This window comes from Triticum aestivum, chromosome 7B, assembly GCF_018294505.1.
Source record: "Triticum aestivum cultivar Chinese Spring chromosome 7B, IWGSC CS RefSeq v2.1, whole genome shotgun sequence".
In the NCBI taxonomy this organism is placed as follows: domain Eukaryota; kingdom Viridiplantae; phylum Streptophyta; class Magnoliopsida; order Poales; family Poaceae; genus Triticum; species Triticum aestivum.
The window spans coordinates 669,212,228-669,232,882 of record NC_057813.1 but is presented as its reverse complement, the minus strand read 5'-3'; the positions used below and the strand labels follow the sequence as shown (position 1 = coordinate 669,232,882).

Here is a 20,655-nt window from a genome sequence, read left to right as displayed (position 1 = left end):
ATCCCGTCCGTCCGTCCGCCACGCATTTCTCCTCCTCCTCGCGGCTGTCTTTGGTCTTCACCCGTCACCGCATTATTATTCTACGCCTGCTGTTGCGTGCTCCCGTCCCTCCCTCCGTCCCTCCCTCGTGCTCTGCTCTGCTCGCTCGCTCGCGACTTGCTGCTGCGCTGGTCTCGTCTCGCCCGCGTCCACTCCTCCGCCACCCCTCCCACGGTCTTCCTTCCCTGGTAGCCCCAGCGGAGGCCATTGCCTCGCTGTCTGCCCGGCGGATCCGCGCCTCGCCTCCTCACCCGCCGGCCCGGCGGTTCCCATCCGACTCCGATCGTGCTCCCCTCCCGCCCGCGCGTGTTCAGGGGAGCGGTTGGGCCGGGCCTCGCGGGGAAGACGGCGCGCCGGATGGTGTGAATTGTCGAGCGGAGATGACGAGGCGGGCTCCGGCGCGCGGCGGGGGCGGGGGCGGCCAACTCCTGCTGGTTCTATTGCTTGTCGCGGCCGCGGCATTGGCGCCGCTGCGCGCGCGCGCGGTCACCGACGCTTCCGACGGTACGCTCCCTCGCCCTTTTGTTCCTCCTCTCGTTAGTAGTTCCGCTGCGTGCGCGCGTGCGTGCGGCGAGCGAGCGAGACGGTTGCGCCGCTGCTCGTGCCACCCGCGTGGAGCTGCGTGCGTCGCCGTCCCCGGTGGACGTGGGAAGCAGGCAGGGGATCGATTTCCGGTCCGCCGCCGCTTCCGCGGTTTTTACTCTGCGATTTGACCATGCGCGGTGAAATTGTGTCGGCTGCGGGCGGCGCTCGCGTTCGAACGTGGTTACTTTCTTTTTTTTGAGGGAGCACGAACGTGGTGACAGCTAGCGCGCCGACGGGGGACCCCAAGTGACCCTCCGGCTTTCCGGATAGGTCTACAGCTTCGACTCCGATGTTTTTTTTTTTTTTTGGAACAAGTCGACTCCGGTGGTGAATTCCGCGGCGGGGTTCATGAGATTGCCACCATGTTTTTTGTGTCTCGGATGCGGCAACGCAGAATTGGCGAGCGCGAGGCGATCGACCGCGACATGTGTAATTCGGATCGGTTGATGTTTTTACTGGCTTTCCAGCGACCGGGCCGTCCCTTTCGGCAGGGATAACGAGAGCAACTTGTGAGGCCTACAGTAGTAACGTGGTGTCCTCTGCTCAACTGTGCCCCATCGTCCTCGACAGCAACGGGATAAAGAGAGATATGTTGGTCGCTCGCCGGATCGGTGGAAGGTGAAGTTGATGCCATGCAGGGCCGGGGAAAGCAATGGTAGATTGGAATTTTCTTTTAAGTGGCACCACAACGCGTATTTCAGTCTTAATCGCGGTAATTGCCATATCGATGAATCTTCTGCAAAATAGTGGCCATAAACGGGGGGTTGAGGGGATGGGGGATGAGACTGGATTGTTGTAGGAAGAAAAACTGATCCAAGTAACACGTGTTGATTCTCTTTAGCTTTTTTTTCATTACTCTGTTTAGTATAAATGTGGGTGGGGAACAGTACCCCCCACGGTGGCTTTTGCAAGTGCATTCATGTTCTTTAAAAATCGCTCGCTGCCTTCAGCTCATGTGTGCTGTGATGCAAAAGTTGGCGGCATGGGGATTTGTATGGGTTCCACTTATTAATAATGCTCATGGCTTCTTCTTTGTATCCTTTTCATGGTGTGTAGTTACTGCTATGAATGGGCTGTACGTTTCACTCGGATCGCCAAGCCTTCCCGGGTGGATTCCAAACGGCGGAGACCCCTGCGGCGAGGGTTGGCAGGGAGTTACCTGCACCGGCACAGGCATAACCAAAATGTATGTCAGGCTCTTCGTTGGGCTCTCTTTCGTTTCGTTGATTCGTTTGTTTTGGACTAGTTATGAAATTACCATTTTCCAGAAAGATGAATGTCGCAAACCTTGGAGGGCAGCTGAGCAGCTTAGGGAACTTCACTTCAATCACCACCATGTAAGGGTGCTAACGCAGTAAATTTATTCTTTGTTGAAATTTATTGGTTTAATTTATGTTTTTATATCGATATTTTTTACGGCTTAGGGAACCTGTTTCGCCATTGTCGCCACAGTAAAAAAACACTGATATTTTCTACGGCTTCTTCCGCTGGTTTAATTTATGTTTTCTGTATCCAGATAAAGTCTTTTGCTGATTTAAATCTACCTGTTCCTGTAGAGATCTTAGTAACAATAATATTGGTGGAACTATACCAGAAGACCTACCTCTCACACTGCAGAATCTGTACGTGTTTTTGATCTCCTCTGCAACTCTTTTAGTCTTTGAGACATAATCCATCTGATGGTACAATCTTTACTCCTTGTTGCTGCAGTTTCCTCTCTGCTAATCAGCTCACTGGAAGTATTCCCAGTTCATTGTCCAAACTTACAGGTTTATCAGCCATGTAAGACTCCACTTCTATTTTTTCTCAGCGAATCTGTACTCATGCTAGTTTGTTTTGTTAAGTGCATTTCTTAATACCCTTATTTTCCCAGGTCACTCAATGTCAACCATCTAGATGGAGAACTGCCAGATGCTTTCGATTCACTTGCTGGACTTATAAATCTGTAAGATGTATCCCATTTCATACACTTTTATAGGTGTTGACCAGGATGATGTATTAATTGCTTGCTGATAGCATCCAAGCTTCGTTACAGGGATATTTCTGAGAACAACTTTACTGGTGTGTTACCACCTTCAATGAAAAACCTGTCATCTTTGACTACATTGTGAGTTTACATCTTACCTTTGATGTTCCTATTTTCCAAGATCATTTATGTTTCCTTATTTTGTTAACTGTTATATGATAGGCGCATACAAAACAATCAACTGTCAGGGACCCTTGACAACTTGCAGGATCTCCCCATCAAAGACCTGTAATCCCTCAATGTCTTCTTCCTTATATCATCCTCTTTCAGTTATCTTAGCAAATTGAATAGAAGGCATTTGATATTTATATTATTATGTGCTTAGTGAGTTACTTACTTTTTCTTCGAAAAAGAGCCATGCCCCCGGCCTCTGCATTGATTGACGCTCAGAGCCTTAGATAGTTAGTTACTTACAAAACCGTTAAGCCATCAGTTGCACAACATTTGTCTTCAGAGGAAAAGTCTATAAGATCATGGTGGCCGACACACAAAAGCTTATGCTTTTTGAATGTTTTGCACAATATATTAAGGAGTTAAAACACTATTCCTAGTAGGAAGCACTTCTGTCCTCTGGCTTTCATTTATTTCTGGAGGCAATGCTTTCCCGTTGTGACTATGGTTTCTTCTTTCGAGAAGCCAAAGCATCTTTCCATTTTACTGCTGTTTTTGTTAAACGGGCACCACATCAGCAATTAATTTCCCAACAGGCACTTGCTTTGCTTCTGAACTTTTCTTTGGAAACACTATATATTTGCTTGGTTTGAATTGATAGAAGAGAACAATGCTATTGATGAAATTACCAAAGTATAAAGTTTAACCCATTTGCTGTTCTAGTGGTAAAGATGTTACTCCAGATATTACATGGTTTTCTTTGTTACTTATCAATTTCCTTACTCTGAACAGGAATGTAGAGAACAATTTGTTTTCTGGACCAGTACCTCCGAAACTAGAGAACATACCGACCTTCAAGTGAGAAAGCCTCTTCATTCTTTTATTTATCTATTTCTTAGTGCCAGCCTAGTTGCAATAGCTATCAGCTTATCACATTGTCTAATGTTGACATTATTTCATCTATTGACAATCTAGATATTTAATCGCACTGATTTTGTGTGACTTGTTAAGCGACTGACATAATTCCAGTGCAGAAAGGATGGTAATCCATTTAATACGACTATAGCCCCGTCAGCATCACCGCCTTCAGCGTCACCGCCTTCATCAATAGGACCAGCACCAACTCCAACACCAGCAGGACCAAAACAAGCCCCAACACCAACAACAACGCCTACAGATCTAAGTCCAACAAGAGCACCGTCACCTCCATCGCCCCCTTCAAAATCCCCTCCGCCCTCAAACTCTTCTGATGGATCAACTACTCGAGATAGCACCTCGTCATCTCAGAAACATAATTCGTCAAAAAAGCTCAAGATTGCCGGATTTGTTCTTCTTGTAGTAGTGCTATTAATATCTATAGCCCTGCTGGTAATCTTTTGTTTGTCCAAGTACCAAGAGAGACGGTCAAGATATGATTATAACAGAAGTCAGCTGGGAAGGGTGCATCATAGGGTTGAACCCCAAATTATGCCGGCTTCAGTGCAAAAAAAGGATGATACTAAAAAAGGTTAACTTCTGTGCATATACCGGTAGAACAGGGTGTTCTAGATTTATTTTTTCTGTATTAATTGAAAATAATTTATTTGATAGGTCCAGGTGAGGCCCTTGACAAGAGAAGCCGCGAGTCAAGTTTGGCAGCAGCAGGTATGAAGCCCTTGGGCAAGGACGGTCTAACTTTGTCATGATGTTCACCAAGTTAAAATGTCTAAGTTCTGTGCTATTGCTTGCAGCTCTCCCAAAGAAGCCTGCTGAAAACCGAAAGGAGCACATAATTAATTTGGATCGAACAGACTCGGAACTTTTTGCAGTTGCACCCCCTCCACCTCCACCACCCCCTCCTGAAAAAGTTGTTGTACAGCCCAAGCCCATTGTTACTCCAGAAAAGAGATATAGCCCTCCACCAAGGACAAGTACCCCAACTTCTGCCACACCCTACTCTGTTGCATCTCTTCAGCAATATACAAGCAATTTCAGAGAGCAGAACGTGATAAGAGAGAGTAGATTAGGAAAGGTATTCCTAGCTGAGCTTCCTGAAGGCAAGGTATGAAGTACTACTTGTATCAATGCAACTCACTATTTGTCGTGCAGTTCAAACATTATGCCTGATTTATTCTATTCTTTGTAGTTATTGGAAGTTATGAAGATTGACAATCCTAACGGAAGAGTGTCAGTGGATGACTTTCTAGAATTGGTTGCGCTTATCTCAGAGATCAAGCATCCCAACACCCTTGAGTTAGTTGGATACTGTGCTGAATATGGACAGCGATTACTTGTATACAATCACTTCAGCAGAAAAACACTAGATGATGCACTTCATGATAGAGAGGAAATCGACATTGAGCTATCATGGAATGCTCGTCTCCAGGTTGCTCTTAGCTCCGGAAAAGCCTTAGAGTAAGCCAAATTATTTTTTATCTTTTATGCACTCCATATCTGCCTCTCTTAACATGTGTGGAGATTTATACTCTGAATTACTCTTTCCCTGCAGGTATCTCCATGAAAGCTTCCAACCCCCAATCGTGCATCAGAATTTTGAACCAGCTAATGTTCTCCTAGATGATAAGTTGTCAGTGTGTGTTGCTGAATGTGGACTAGCAGAGCTGATGCCCTCAAGTTCTGTCACTCAGGTAAGCTGTAATATGTGTTATAGATATTGCATGTTCTAAGCACATAAAAATGGGGCAAGTTCAGGTCCCTCTTACTTTAAGGGCTGATGGTGCTATGTCTCAAAACTGTGATACAGCCCAAAGTTAGTATAGCATGTGAAGCATATCTGTTAATAGTGATGTACCAACATGCACTAGTTCATTCTAAGAAAATCTGTATCAACGTCAGATGTTGATAATCAGCTTTGCTAATGTGGTTGTGTATTGCATGATACGGCCTTTCTGTCTTCCTTTAGCTTTCTAATAGACTGTAATAATTTGTTAATAGTCTTTTAGTATCAGTAAATCAGTGCACTGTACTGAAAATGAAAGGTTTTTGGTGTATACCTTCACCCTTCGAAGTCTTAAAACTAGTAATCTGGTAATGGGGATAATAGATTGTCTTTCCTGTTAAGGCCCCACTTGGATTAAGTGTAAAATTAGTGAGCTCCCCGGTATTTAGCTGAAGTTTGAACTGAATACTGCGCATGACACAAAATTTACATCCAATCCAAACAGGGCCTACTGTTTCTTTCCCGGTGTATTCCACTAGAGTATCAACCTGTAAAATGAGTAGATTAAACTTGTTAGAAAAGCTTTATGGACCATTCGCTAGAAGGATTTAATTAGTTACTGACTTCAGTAGCTGTTGATGCTTTATATCCTATATTTTGACCACAAATGAGTATACTTAGCCTTAGCCTATTTAATTCGCCCATGCATTGACAGACTCATCTTTGTTATGTGCTCACGGATGTTTCTTTTTATTGCAGCTGTCAGGTCGGTTGCGCACATTACTGAACTATGATGCGCCTGAATTCCAGGAATCTGGGATCATTTCAGAACGAGGCGATGTTTACAGTTTTGGAGTAGTGATGCTAGAACTTCTTACCGGGCGTAAACCATACGATAGGTAAGAGATTTGAACTCTCATGCTTGGCTTCACAACGAACTTACCTTGTTTGTTTCAGATTCATTATTTTCTTTCTGCATGGCATAAGAAAACAACTCTCTGACTCACCTGCATGTCTGTTGTGAAAACCGAAAAATTATACAGTTCACGCCCACGCCATGAACAGCATCTTGTTAGATGGGCCGGTTGTCAGCTCCATGACATTGAATCCCTTTCCAAGATGGTGGACCCTTCTATTCGAGGGCAGTGCCCCGAGAAAGCATTGTCGCGGTTTGCTGACATAATCAGCCGCTGTATCCAGGTAATTCATTTTTGTTCTGATGATAGTGCCAGGATGCAATTTCCTAAGCATACTATAGGTGATGCTTGCCACTTTTTGCACAAGAACCTTATGAATCAAAGGCATAAAACATATCTGATAAGAAACTTTCATGATGCAGAGGGAGCCAGAATTCAGGCCACCGGTGTCTGCAGTTGTCCAGGACATAACTAGCATCGTGAATGCTTCTCGTGAGGAATCAGAGTAACAGACAGTTCGATGATTCACAGATCTCATTGGCAAAGTCGCCGCTCGGAAATTTTTGGGATGGGACTTCTTTTGGCATAATGCAGAGCACATCGTATGTCACAGATTTCCGGGAGAAGTATAGCTGTTGATCCTTGCCAGCGTATCATGTAACTATGTAAATGATTAATAGGTGGTGGTCACATTCATTCAAGGAAAACATCATGCTTTCCAAATGGAATGTCTTAGACAGAACATTGGGTATTTAGTGAACAGAAACTTGACGCCGAAAGCAGGGGAAATGCAGAGATGGGGAATGTGCAGGAACTGGATGTAAAACTGCTATAGCAATACCATGACCATCTCTGGTGAAGGATTTTGGAGGAATGTCGGAAGGACTAGAACCCTACAGGAAAATTTCCTATGTGGCCCTCTTTGAACAAATGAACAAGCTTCTTGAATTCCTATGGGATGGCTCAGATGCGTAGTGATTCTCTGTATGTTCTGGCCTTCTGGATACAGTTTGTAGCATCTGTTTTTGTATCACCGCCGCGCCATCTCATTGTGTATCGCCATTTCTGTTTTTTGAGGGCTATATCGCCATTTTCGTTGTGTCTGTTCTACCAACTTTTCTTTCCCTAGATTCCAAGGAGGCCGTGAATGAAAGAAATATTATGATACAACAATGCTAGGAACAAAGAGGGACACGTCCTATATGCAACTAAATGTTTTCTGCAAACATTTTGTGGCCTAAACTCTGGTTTGCAAATATGATTTTTACACCAATGCAACTCACAAGTAATCTTCAGAGTTGAATAAACTCGTAGTTAACTCGAAGAAAGGAATAAACTCACACTTGCAGGTTTTGACAGTTTCTTTTGTAAACCCATACTTGAAAAATGTACATTATTTCAAGAAATATGGTCATTTTTCCTCCTTGGTTTATGCTTGTTTTGGATCCCACAACTTTCTGCCCTGCCCCGATCTCTCGTACAGGAAACCAGATACCTACAAATTGCATCTAGCCCGCCAAGTTGGTGCCGTTTTGCAAACCCAAACTATCGAATTGGGCCGGGGTTCCAAACCGAAAGATCATGTCGTCGTGCCAACGATTTTAAATTACTATGAACCCTAGAGTGCCAGTAATTTTCAGTTCGACCAACAAGCTGGATCCCCAAGGTTCAGAGAAACATCTCTGAAAGTTCAGTGCCGTTGTCTGCAGACAACCAAGAAATAGAACAGAGAAACATCTCTGCAAGTTCACTGTCGTTGTCTACAGAGATTTGCAGTTCATAATTCAGAACAAAGGTTGCATAGCAGACCAAACCAAGATGAACGAAACAGGATCATAGCAAGAACTACTCAGACAACGAGCACAAGAACATGATGGCCAGAATAAATAAGCAAAGTTACTGATTCACGAGATGATGAAACAGTGTGTTGCCACAACACCAGCACAAGTTACACAGCGACATGGTCCGAACAGCTAACGAGCATTACAGAGAACCATCGATCAACCACGAAGACAGAGAACAGCCTATCTAAGAGGATGTGAACTTGGTGACGGCCTTGGTGCCCTCAGAGACGGCGTGCTTGGCGAGCTCGCCCGGGAGGACGAGGCGGACGGAGGTCTGGATCTCCCTGGAGGTGATGGTGGGCTTCTTGTTGTAGCGGGCGAGCTTGGCGGACTCGCCGGCGAGCTTCTCGAAGATGTCGTTGATGAAGGAGTTCATGATGGACATGGCCTTGGAGGAGATACCGATGTCCGGGTGCACCTGCTTCAGCACCTTGAAGATGTAGATCTTGTACGTCTCCACGCTCTTCTTGGCCTTCTTCTTCTTCTTGTCGGCGCCGCCCTCCTTGGACTTGGGCGGCCGCTTCTCGGCCTTGGGCTTCTTGCCCGCGGTGGTCTTCTCGGCCGCCGGAGTCTTCTCCGCGGCAGCCGGCTTCTTCTCCGCCTTGGGGGCCATCGGACGCTGCTGCTTCGCCGGGGAGAGGTGCGGTGATTCGCCGGAAGGTGCGAGGGGGCTGGTGGGGAATTGGATTGCTTTTTGGTGACGATAAGGGGAGGGTGCGGCGGCTTTATTTATGGAGAGGAGGAGGTGCGCTCTGATTGGAGGACGGGTTGGTGCCGCGGATCGGTGACGTCGGGTGGTGGATCGACGGATATCAGCCGCTCGTTGCTGTTTATGATGGACGGCCCTGGTGGCTTCGGCGCGGATCGATGACCTGGCGAAAGTTGGGCGGATAGATCAAACTCTCTTCGTGACCGGGATTTTCGGTCAGATTGTTTTCCATCCATCTGCATCTCAGCTGAGGAAGAGCCAACCATGTGTTAAGATCAACTTCAACGGGATGACCCATTTTGTCTGCGGTCGTCCGTTTAGGTCGGCGCGGACAGAAAAAGCGGCCCAACGTGTCGACCCAAACGAACGCGTGTCCTTTTGGCGTCCGCATGGCGACCCATTTCCGATCCATTTTTGAGCCGGATTTGCGTCGGCGCGGACACGACACAGACGCGTGCGCGCCTACTCCTCTCCCCGGGCCCGCTGGTCGGTGGCAGTCACCAGCATTTCCCCCATTTTCTCCAAAAATACTCCCGCCCCGCGCGTGCTCGCTCCCGCCACAACCAGCCATGGACGCCACCGCCGGCCTCGCCTCGTCCGCCTCGTCCGGCGCCGCCGCCCCCGCCGGGAAAAGCAAGCCTCGTGCCCCGCGCAAGACAGCCGCCGCAGCCCCGAGGAAGCCAAATAAGGCGCTGACGCCCGAACAACGGGCATGCGAGTCGGCCAAGAGGAAGGGCTGGAGGCATGCCGCGGACGCGAGGGATGAGGCCGCCGCGCAGGCCGCAGTCGTCTCCGCCGCGCAGTAGGAGGTCACCAGCGCCCGCGTCGCGGCGGCAACGAGGGAGGCGCTCTACATGCTAGGGTTAAACACTAGCCAACACAGCCTCGTCCAAGCCGTCGTCGCCGCGGCCAGCACCGGCTCGTCGGCGTTTCCTCGGATGGTGCTGCCTGACTCGCCCCGCGCGTCGGCTTGCAACCCGATCTCCGACTTCCATGTCTACCCGCAGGCCTCCCGCCTCTCCGGGGAGCGCTCGCCATCGACCTCAACGCCATCCCGGTGGCCGGTGGCTCATCATCCGGCGGCGCGAGGAAATGCGTGTGGCAGACGCTGGCCGGCGTGCTCCCGGACGCCCGCAACCTGTTCGAGGAAATGTCGTCCGCCGTCGACGAGGACTACATGCAGAACCTCATCTTCGAGGGCGGTGCGCCGGCCGCTGGCTACGATCCCGACGAGACGCAAAGCCAGGACGGCCGCGGGGCGTTCACGCCGGCCGCTGGCTATGATTCCGACGAGGAGGCCTTCATGTGTGATCAGGTCGGCATCGACCTGGACGGCTTCCCCCTCGACCACGAGTTCCCGGACGACTACGGGCTAGAGGAAGAGGACGAGTGCGACATGGAAGTGGAGCCTTTGTTCGAGGACGAGCTCGCCAACCAAGCCGCCGGTCATAAGCCGAAGCGCAAGAGCAAGCGCACGAAGGCGTACACGGCGGCCAAGGACAAGCTTCTTTGCGAGTGTTGGCGAGACATTGGGCAAGACCCCAAGACGGGTGCCGAGCAAAAGCATTCAACCTTTTGGATTCGTTTCCACCGAGAGTTTCATGAGCGCAAGAAGTTTCCACCTTACCAATTTGTGAGCACACGCGGATGGGTCTCCATTTCCAAGCGGTGGAGGGTGATCCAACAAGAGTGCAACAAGTTTTGCGCCACTCTTGAGAGCGTCAAGGCCCGCCCCGTGAGCGGCATCTGCATGAAAGACATGGTATGCTAGCTCGCCGCCCTCTTTTGTGTCATCAAGTTCATCCTTTGCATGTTCATTTGCATATCACTTGCCCATATGCTTGCATGGAAACATTTTTTAGGCATTTCAAGCTTTGGAGGCATTCAAGGTTCAACACAATGGCAAGTGCTTCAACCTCTCCCATTGCTATCGGGTCATCAAGGACGAGGAGAAGTTCAAGGCGCAATATGCCACACTCAAGTCGCGTGGGGGGAAGAAAGCCGTGAAGGATGTTGGGGAGGGCGAGACGGCACGGCCGCGGGGGAAGACCAACTCCAAGAAGGAGGACAAGCGAGATGCGGCCACCAACACTTTGATCGCAAGCGTGGACGACATGATGAATAATAAGGACTTAAGGGAGGAGGAGCGCCGACGTTTCAAGGCAGAGAAAATGGATGCTTTCATGGAGATCCAAAGGAGAAGGCTTGAGCTGGACGCCGAGAAGCAAGCCAAGATGTTCGAGTTAGAGGCGAAGAAGCAAGCCAAGATGCTAGAGATCGAGGCCGCCAACACCAAGACCAAGGCGAAAGAAGTGGCTCCTGCGAGCATGATGACCGGGGTGGAGATCATGAAGGTGGATATCAACACCGTGTCGCCAAGGAAGAGGTTGTGGTTTGAGAAGATGCAGGCCGACATGCTCAAGTTCGACGATGAGTGATCTATGGCGGCGAGCACCATCTTTTTTGTATGTTGGCAGGTGTGCCGGCATGACCACGGGAGCCGCGATGGCGTGGTCGAACTCAAGTCCCACCCTTTTATTGTGTGCTGGCATGTGTGCCGGCCGGCTGGCGAGTGCGCCAGCATGAACTATGGTGATATTTTCTGAAGCCAACATTGTATGTCGGCGCTGGCATGGTGCCGGCATGAGACATGGCCGTTGGCATGATCGCCCGCGGGCCTTTTTTTAAATTTGAATGCGGACATGAAATGGGTCGGCGCGTTGGGCGCACTGCCGACCCAAATGCAAAACTGGGCGGACACCGGGCGGGCGGCCGACCCAAACAGACAATAAGCGGACAAATGTGACGTCCGTTTGGGTCGGCCCATTGGAGTTGCTCTAAGAACCCACTCATGAATCACTCAAATTACTCCATTACAGGAAGATTAAGCTCAGATAGAGAGATTGGGGAAGGAGGAAGTACAGGAGGTAGGGGAAGAGGAAGTCGTCGTTGCCGTTCTGATCCAAGCCCGGATGAATCTTCATTGCGCTCTACGTTGATACTTGTAGTCAGGCCTCCCTTAGTGTGGCACTCAGCCAGGCCCAGCCCATGGGCTGCTATGGTCGTGATTGTGGCCCACTTGGTCGGATCTGGCTTGGTTTCCATGGGGATGGTGTCGGTGGTGGTTGCCGTTGAGGAAATGGCCTCGGCAGAGCAGGTGGTGATGTTGAGGGAGAGCGTTGCCTGCACCGGTATGAGCTGCGTGACCTCCGTGTAGTTGACGATGTCCGCGTGCTCGGGGTGGACAGTGGTTGCGGCGTCTTGGGTCTCATCGATGTTGGCGACGACATCGACCTGGGTCGAGCCAATCGTCGAACAGGTCATGGGCATCGGGTTGATGGAGTCCTAAAATGCACCATGGGGGGACGCCATGACCCCCTGGGAATTGGTGGTGGAGGAGAAGGCGCCGGGGATGACCGTGGGGGATCTTGCGTTGTCGGTAAGGCCGCCATCGGCTACCGTGCCCATGGGATGCACTGGCTGTGGAGTCGGGACGCCCGCGAGGACTTGGTTCAAGCAATCTGTCGAACATGTGACGGGCGCCCTCGCGATGCACGCGGGGGACGCATCGGTGATGAGCTCGAGGACCTCATGGGCTTTGCTGGTGGAAGGGGGGCGGAGAAGACACCGGGGACGACCGCGAGAACAAGGGTATTGTGGATGAGGCCGCCATCTGAGGCCATGACCGCGGAGCGCGCCGGCTGAGGGGGCGAAGCTCCCGTGATGAGCTTGGAGAACAACGTGTCGAACAGCCTGGCACTGGCATCGTGGCGTTCCTGAGCCTTCGCCTCGAACTCGTCAAGGTAAGCTTTCAACTCAGGATGCATGGTGGTGGAAAAAATGGGCAGAAATTGGACCATAATGAACAGTGTATCACTTTATACCCATTAATGGCCCATTAATCTATTGGGTCGTTTGCAGCCCATGTTATCTTTCGGCCTTCTCAGGGCCCATTTATTCTTGGGCTCATTTCCAGCATTCGGTTACTTACAGCACGTTATTGTCATTTTCTGCTTGTGGGCCAAATTTAGCCCGTGGTTACAGTCGGCCCATTTGTGGCCCGTTAATACGTTGGGCCGTTTTCATAGCGTCATCAAATACGGCCTATTAACGATGGCCTATTATGGTCGGTTCATGAACGGACGATTCCAACTCTAGCCCGTTTACGACCATAATGCAGTCTGTTATTGGCCCATGTTTGGCCAATCGATCATACAGACCGTATAAGGCCCATCGATGATACGACCCGTAGAAGGTCCATTGTTTCTACGGCGCGTAGAAGGCCCATTGTTTCTACGGCGCGTAGAAGGCCCATTGTTTCTACTGCCCGTAGGAGGCCCAGTGTCACTATAGTAAATATGTAGCCCATGGTTACTGTGGCCTAGTTTTAAAAAATAGGTTATTGCGGCCACTAGCAAACTGCGAAAAAAGACTGCACTGACTACAAGCAAACAAATAAACAAGGCAACAAGGAAATAAATAAGCAAGCAATTCACGCTAGGCTATCACGGCTATTACACATATTACATCCACTGAGAATCAAAGTTCGCCACCAGTGCAAATAAACGCGCTGACAAAAGAAAATACAAAACTGAGAGCACATCAGAAGGCACTAGGCCTGGCCAGGTCGGCCCCCCCAAACAGCCGAAGAAGCTGATTAACCTCAGTTGTGTCAACAATAGATGCTTCACCCCTACCTGTATGGCACGATAGTGCGCAAGGCAGTCGTCTGACATCTTCATTACATCTTTGACTTCAAGTCAGAGCTGAGCTGAAGCAAGTCTTTCCGCTTTAAGTTGAGACTGAAGAAGTCGAACTAATTGAGGCAGCGACTGCACAGAGGTTGTCTCACACATGCTGGTGAGTAGCTTCAACTCACTGTCTTCATCAAGACAAGACATTTGGGTCATCTCGATGTCCTCAGGATGGTTTGGCTCATTATCTACTCTAAAGTTCTGCCTGGCATAAGAGATACGACTTTGAAAGAGAAGCAAGGAGACACGTAACAAGTTTCACAATTATATAAGCAAATAAATGGATTTGTTCTGCATAAGGAACATGTTTTTACAACTACAATTTGAAACTGGTAGTTGTTGCAAACATCCAATCAGATGTAAACAACAAAGTAAACAACAGTGGAGGAAATGATGCCTATCCAAATCTATACTAGAACAAAGTTTGAAGGCTTGAGAAGGATGAACTTACATTACATGTTAAGACGGGTTGGACAAAGCCCTTCTCCATGTTGATGGAAGGATAATTCAATAAATTCCCCAAAGAAAATTCTTTATAAGTGTTGTCATTATTCTACATCTTGTAAAGAGTAAATATAGATCAAATAATATTGGAAGAATCAGAGGATAATGAAGCTTAGGTGCAGACTAATGATACATAATCAAATAGCAATTAATTAAGTATAGTGTTACAAGGCAAAAGGGAGAGAGGTACTAACAAGAGCAATGCAGAGCCCAGTATTGTTGTGAGATCGTATGATCCTTTGAGCAAGGAGATTCATCTGAAATTAGTTTTCATACAAGAGAGAAGGTAAGGCACATGCAAAAATTTAGGAGTTCAAATTTTGAATTGATATCATAGACAATACCTGACGCTGGGCTCTCAGCAGTTCTAATAGGGGTTTGGCCACTGGAGTAGGGGTAAAGTGTGGTACAGTTGGGCCTGTGTTTTCTGTGGCTGCTGATCTATCTGATTTAACAAGTATCACTACCTTTTCCAAATACCTAGTTTGTACTCCTTGAGGATCTGCACTCACCCTCTTCCTTTTGGACATCTATTACGAAAGAACAACATTTGACTGGAAAAACATAGTATGACGACACATGGAATAGGTACAGAAAATGGATAGGTATGGCATATACTCATATATGATGCTTAAACTAAGCCGATGGTGTAACAAAGTAGAAGTAATGCAAGAGGTCAGATGCAAAATATGTGCGACCAATACAACCTTGCCAAGTTAGAGCAAGCACCTTGATGGGTGAATAAGATAGACCATCCTCCACCATGCCAAGTTTGTTAGCCAGTGGATTGTTCCACAATATTCCTCTCGTGCGCCCATTCTCATGTTCATTTTGATAATGTTCAATATCTGACATGCATGAAAACATAAAAACAAGTGAGATTATCTTTGTAATGCAGAAGTGATTCTAATCCAATACCGCCTCCCTGTAAACCCCTTTGTGCTATCTCTGCAATTCTTTTAAGAGATGTTCTGCATGCTGTAATTTGGTGTGTGCATTAATATAATGTGGCCTACTACTCAAAATATGAGAGCTCCAGAAGTGATGACACATCGTAGATGATAGCTTCAACATATAGTAAAGAAGAACGAGTCGACCTGACCTGACAGATTCAAAATATACTAAGGGAGAACAACTCAACCTGACCAATCGACCGCAAGAGAAGAGGGTCATCTTAAAGAAGAGCAGAAGAGCAAGCAGATTGGAGATATTACAAGTCTTTCAATACAATGTCGGTTGGCCACCCATAATGAACCAGAGCGCACAGAGAAATACTATTCTTTTCGGTCTCTCCATATGTGGCTCACATGCATTTTGAAACTAAAGTAGGAATATTTAGCTGACTAATCAAACATCTCTCAGTTTTACTAATATCAGCATAATATCATATATGAATTTGTACAACTAAGCTTGTTTAGCTCGATGGGTGGAGCAGTGCTATTATGACACGAACCACGTAGGCTGATCGTGGTCATCATAAAATGGGGAGATCGTAAGCATGATGCGTATAGTGTTGACCGTGGCAGTGGGATGGCAGATCTGAAGCTGCAAACCGCGCAAAGGGTAGTTACCAACCGATGTTCGCTTTGAAATAACAACTAAGATTTGGTATGGACAGGAAAGTACAATCAACAAGTGGATTGAAGTGGAAACTCAAGTGGGACCTTTAGCTAACCAATTAAATGTGTCAGTTAACTAATATCAGTATCATATCACAATCATATTTGAACAACTAAGCTTTGGAATTTTGAGTGTTGTGTTGTTTAGCTTGAAGGGTGGAGTAATGCTAGTACTACATAAAGCACCTACGCAGATCATAGTAGAGTAGATAAAAGGGGAAAACCCTAAGCATCAAGAGTAAAATCAGGAAAGTGGAACTAGCTGGACCAGTGGGTGGCACACATGCTTTTCGAAACGAATATAGGAACATTAGGTGAACAATTAAACGTTCTCTGTTTTAGTGATATAAGCATCATATCAAATTCGTATTTCAACACGTAAGCTTTGGGTTGAGGTCTTGAGGAGCAGTGCTAGCACGACACGAAGCACCTACGATGATGGTAGTGAATATAAAGGGGGGAAACCATAAGCTTTATGAGTATAGTGCCCGTGCCATGGCGGATCTGAAGGTGCAAACCGGACAAAGCTACTTCGCAACCAATGTTTGCTTTCAACTAGCCACTACGATTTGGTACGGACAAGAAAAGTACAATAAACAAATTACGATCTATTTTCCGGGTGAGATCAATAACTTAAGCACATATGGAAGAGTACCACCTCTCTTGCGACGCCGTGTAGGCCTCTACTGATACATTGAGGGTGTTGCGGGTGTGATGGATGTCAGTGGCGGGGAAGAAGACTTTAGATGGCAGACGGCCGGGTCAGGGGATAAATCATGTTGCCATGGACGAGGCGGTTGTAGGAGCGGCAACGGCAAGGTGAACAACAACACTGGTGAAGCGAGAGGACGCGATGAAAGGATCCTGGTCCAGCGCCGTGGATGAGAGACGTCCATCTCTTGCACTGGACGACGGGGTAGGGGTAGCGGCTCCAGCAAGGTGGAGGATGGGGTGGCGGACGGAGGAGGCTGGCCGCAGTGGGGAGGTTGTCGTGGCACCGATGGTGTATGAATGGGTAAATGGAGGGGAGGGGGGATCTCAAACTTTGGAATGCGCTTCTCTGAAATGTGGGAAAGTTACGAACTTATCCCCCGTTTAAAATTTCAGACATCACGTCGGTTGGGGATAGGACGGTAATCTCGCATCTCCCGAATATTTGCCGGTAACTATTTCGGGCGAGGAGAGGGTGTTTTGCCGCCCACGGTTGGCGCCCACGGTGTATGAACGGGCCTGACAGGTAGGGCGGTTGTGTCACGTCTGAGGGAAGTTACACATCTGCTCCTATTTAAAATATTGGCCTACATCAATTTCGGACGATGAGAGTTTGTTTATCCGCCCATCGTTTATGAATGGGGAAATGGAGAGAGAGACACATGTCTTTCGGACGAGCTTGAATTAAATGTGTTTTGCCGCCCACGTTTGGCGCCCACCGTGTCTGAATGGGCTCAGAGGTCATCGTGTCACGTCTAATTGAAATTACTAGTCTACCCCTATTGACAGCAGTGTAAATCCAGTCAATAAGGATGTCAAGTGTCAGGGGTAGACAGTAATTTCCATCTCATAAACACTTGCTTCGGGCAGCCCACAAATTATAGTGGGTGTTTAGCCGCTTCGTTCAAAACTTGGGAGAATTAGCATTCACGTTTGCCCTGGGCCCTGACAAACTAAATTCAAATCCAATTTGTATTCGATTACGAATATCCACAGATAATTCTACGTTTTGTTATTTATTTCTTCAAAACCACAACAAAGATTTATTCCACCTTTATATATGATTATGATTTAGAAATGTCGTGATCTTCGAATTCAGTAGGTTGGATACACTTTGAGTCAAACAGTTATTTCATCCAATACAATATGCTCACACTAAAAGCAGTTCACCTTATGTCAATCATACAAGTACTGAGGATTACCTCGCCTAAAAATTTTGGATATTTACAACACATGGACAACATAGGGGCTCTTACAACATAATCCATTCAGAGACATGACACAACATGCAAGTACAATAATCATTTGGTTTAATAGGCTTTCAGCCAGCATAGAACAATTAAACCAAATGATGGTTGGAACAGACCATGCTTGATCCTCTCAGCAAGGATGTACCTTTTAGGCTATGAGTGTCATCAAACCAAAACAATCATATAATGATATTGTAACCACATAAAAGAATTATTCTTACATTTATCAAGAGATGCTATAGGTTTGAACACATAATATACCAAGTGATTAGCGTTATAGAATATAATTAATTGTAATTATACATGCATGCTTGAAACTGAACATCAATTACTATTCCAGCATCTATCTCTGAACGAAAAACACATCATCAAATAAAATAAAATTAGAGCTCCTTGCCTCCTTTTGGATGAACTGCATGTGCCTCCGGATACCAAGCAACGATTAAACAAAACCTTCTGTTTTGAATACCTGCATAGAAGAATGACAATCGTACCTCTAAGGTATTAGATCGATCTGAGATCACTGTGGAATAATACTTCCATGAAAGAAAACATTGAAGATGAAGTGCAGTATGTCATACACACTGATTCTACAAATCATAGGAAAGCAACAAAAATACCAATATGATTCATATTAATTCGTCTGTGTGGGAGATGCAAGATTGTAGTTGCAGGTAGTACACGGTAAGTTTCATTTGTTTATTCCTTCAATAAGAATACAAAAACTAAAAAGTTTTTTCACCATCTAGTGCTTCTAATCAAATCCAATCAGATCAGATAGTTGAACATGACCCATCGTATCTCGAGAATGTAGGTGCGATTGACAGACCGGAGTTGCTGACGTGGATAAGGTGTCTGGTGATGGAACAAAGCTTCATTTTCTAAAAATAGGATTCCTAGTACCACACACAAACAGAGCTTTCAACTCAAGCTAACTTGAAAAATTCGCTCAAATCTAAGGATATAGAGAAGAAGGAGATCCCCCACCTTTGATTCAGTTGATGTTGGATGAGGATGCCGACGGTGGCACAGGCACGTGTTGCCCACCGGGAGCTCTGGTCGACACCGGGGTGCATGCCTTCAGGCAGCGTAGCCTACAGGGCTCGATTCATCGGCAACGGGTGCAGGGCTCGGTTCAACTGCGAAGATTACATGGGTCTGGGTTGGCAGCAGCGCGCGGCTGTCTCCGGCAGCGTCAACTCACGAAGGATTGGAAGAAGCAGCACCTCGCTGTCAACGCCAACATCGCTCTTGAAGGAAGATTGTTACGTAATCTTAATCCAAACATAAGACCAAGAAGTTGATTTATTTGTGCGAGTGGAACCGGATGTAGAAGACGAAGAGAAAGGGAACCGCAGGAGACAGATGAAAGAAAAGGAGTATGGTGAAGATGATAACGCGCCCAGGCCCAGAACTAAATGCTACGACAGGGAATTGGAATGGAATAAAATCCTCTGTAAATTCAGCCATGATTAACTGCATCCATGGGCTTTAGGCAATGGTAATTAACTACACTGAATTAAGTGACAACATGCATGCGCTTGGATTGCTTCGGTGGTCTATTTTTGGAATTAACTGCACCGAGTTATCTTGGATGCCATGCATGGGTTTAGTCCATGAGAAGTTGCGTGCTTGCATTGATTTGTGTCGTTCGCACATAGTAACTCTCTGGTCGCAGGCGCGCATGCATGCACTTCTCATTTGTGCAAATCAGGACTGCGTGGCTGCACTGGCTAATCAATTAGACTGATTGGCTGCTCTTTGCAAAGTTAACGCTGAGGTGGCATAAATCTGATGTGGACGGCGTGCATGTTAAGAGAATAGGAAGAAGTGGGGAGCAACTTCTTAAGAATGGTAGATATAGCATGCAAGAAGTAAAATAGTAGGCAGTGATATCTAGGAAGTACAATAATACTTAGGACAAAACTAAAGCATATTAACTATATGTGCATTGGTATGTAATTTAGCACATGTAACATGTTCACTGCCAGAAGTATGGCCCTACATATGCAAGCAGAATAACGCGTCTCATGAAAAATTGAATGATGCCTTGAAGAAATTCAAAGTTGTGGTGCTTATGCTAAGAAAGTGAACGTAGGCACCGGCCGTTGGATAATAGTACCTAATTCTTGGCAGCGTATGGGTATCGTTGTCATACTTGATAGCTAAGAATCATCGATGGTGCTCGTATTGCGGTAGAGTTTGGGCCGGCTGTCGCTGTCGCTAAAGCGGCTCCAGTGCTACGGTTGCGGCGCCTGTCGACATACAAGAAAGCTCATCTGTGGTAAGTGAATAGTTGCACGATAAAGAAAAAAACCGAAGGAGTACAAATCGACATAACCTGATGAGGCTGCGGCGTCGGTAAAGCAGGGTCGGTGGAGTTGAATATGGCGTCCATGGAGCAGGTCCGGTGCAGTGGACGAAGGCTTCAGCGGGCGCATTGTACAGTGCTTTCGGTGAGACGGATCTGTTGCGGCGGACGAGGGCTTGTATGAAGGGACAGCGATGGGGCGGACGAGGGACTCAGTGAAGGGCCTACACTGTGGTGGACGAAGGCGCCGGTTAAGCAGATCCAGTGCGGTGGACCATGATGGCGTCAAGGAGATCTGGAGCGGTCGACAAGCCATCCGCTGAAGCGGCTCCGGTGAAGTGGTGAGTTGGCAGTTGGGGGTTCCAAGGTACGGAAGGTAGATCCGGCAGGGTGTGGGTCCACCGCTACGACGGAGGAGTAGATTCGACGGCTTGCCATGGTGGGGGGGGGGTCGGTGAGGGGAAGGGGATGGGCTCTGGGGAAGAATGTTGGGGGCAAAGAGGGGAAAACAATGGAGTTACTGATGTCTACTACACAACCTTCTTCTTGTAGACGTTGTTGGGACTCCAAGTGTAGAGGTTTGTAGGACAGTAGCAAATTTCCCTCAAGTGGATGA

At 47.3% G+C, this 20,655-nt stretch overlaps 2 protein-coding genes across 2 annotated transcripts; one reads left to right on the top strand and one right to left on the bottom strand.

Annotated features, from left to right (window-relative positions):
• On the top strand, nucleotides 1-7,427 carry LOC123161792 (protein STRUBBELIG-RECEPTOR FAMILY 3). The gene is made up of 17 exons (XM_044579604.1): nucleotides 1-543; nucleotides 1,681-1,810; nucleotides 1,893-1,961; nucleotides 2,181-2,246; nucleotides 2,335-2,406; nucleotides 2,498-2,569; nucleotides 2,660-2,731; nucleotides 2,813-2,878; nucleotides 3,554-3,619; nucleotides 3,796-4,268; nucleotides 4,352-4,405; nucleotides 4,492-4,802; nucleotides 4,887-5,155; nucleotides 5,250-5,388; nucleotides 6,180-6,319; nucleotides 6,464-6,620; nucleotides 6,760-7,427. The coding sequence occupies exons 1-17, from the start codon at nucleotides 420-422 to the stop codon at nucleotides 6,844-6,846; spliced, it is 2,367 nt and encodes a 788-aa protein (XP_044435539.1). The 5' UTR covers nucleotides 1-419; the 3' UTR covers nucleotides 6,847-7,427.
• A 781-nt stretch (nucleotides 7,428-8,208) lies between these two features.
• On the bottom strand, nucleotides 8,209-8,893 carry LOC123161791 (histone H2B.3-like). The gene has a single exon (XM_044579603.1). The coding sequence runs from the start codon at nucleotides 8,792-8,794 to the stop codon at nucleotides 8,366-8,368; it is 429 nt and encodes a 142-aa protein (XP_044435538.1). The 5' UTR covers nucleotides 8,795-8,893; the 3' UTR covers nucleotides 8,209-8,365.
• Nucleotides 8,894-20,655: the final 11,762 nt, after the last annotated feature.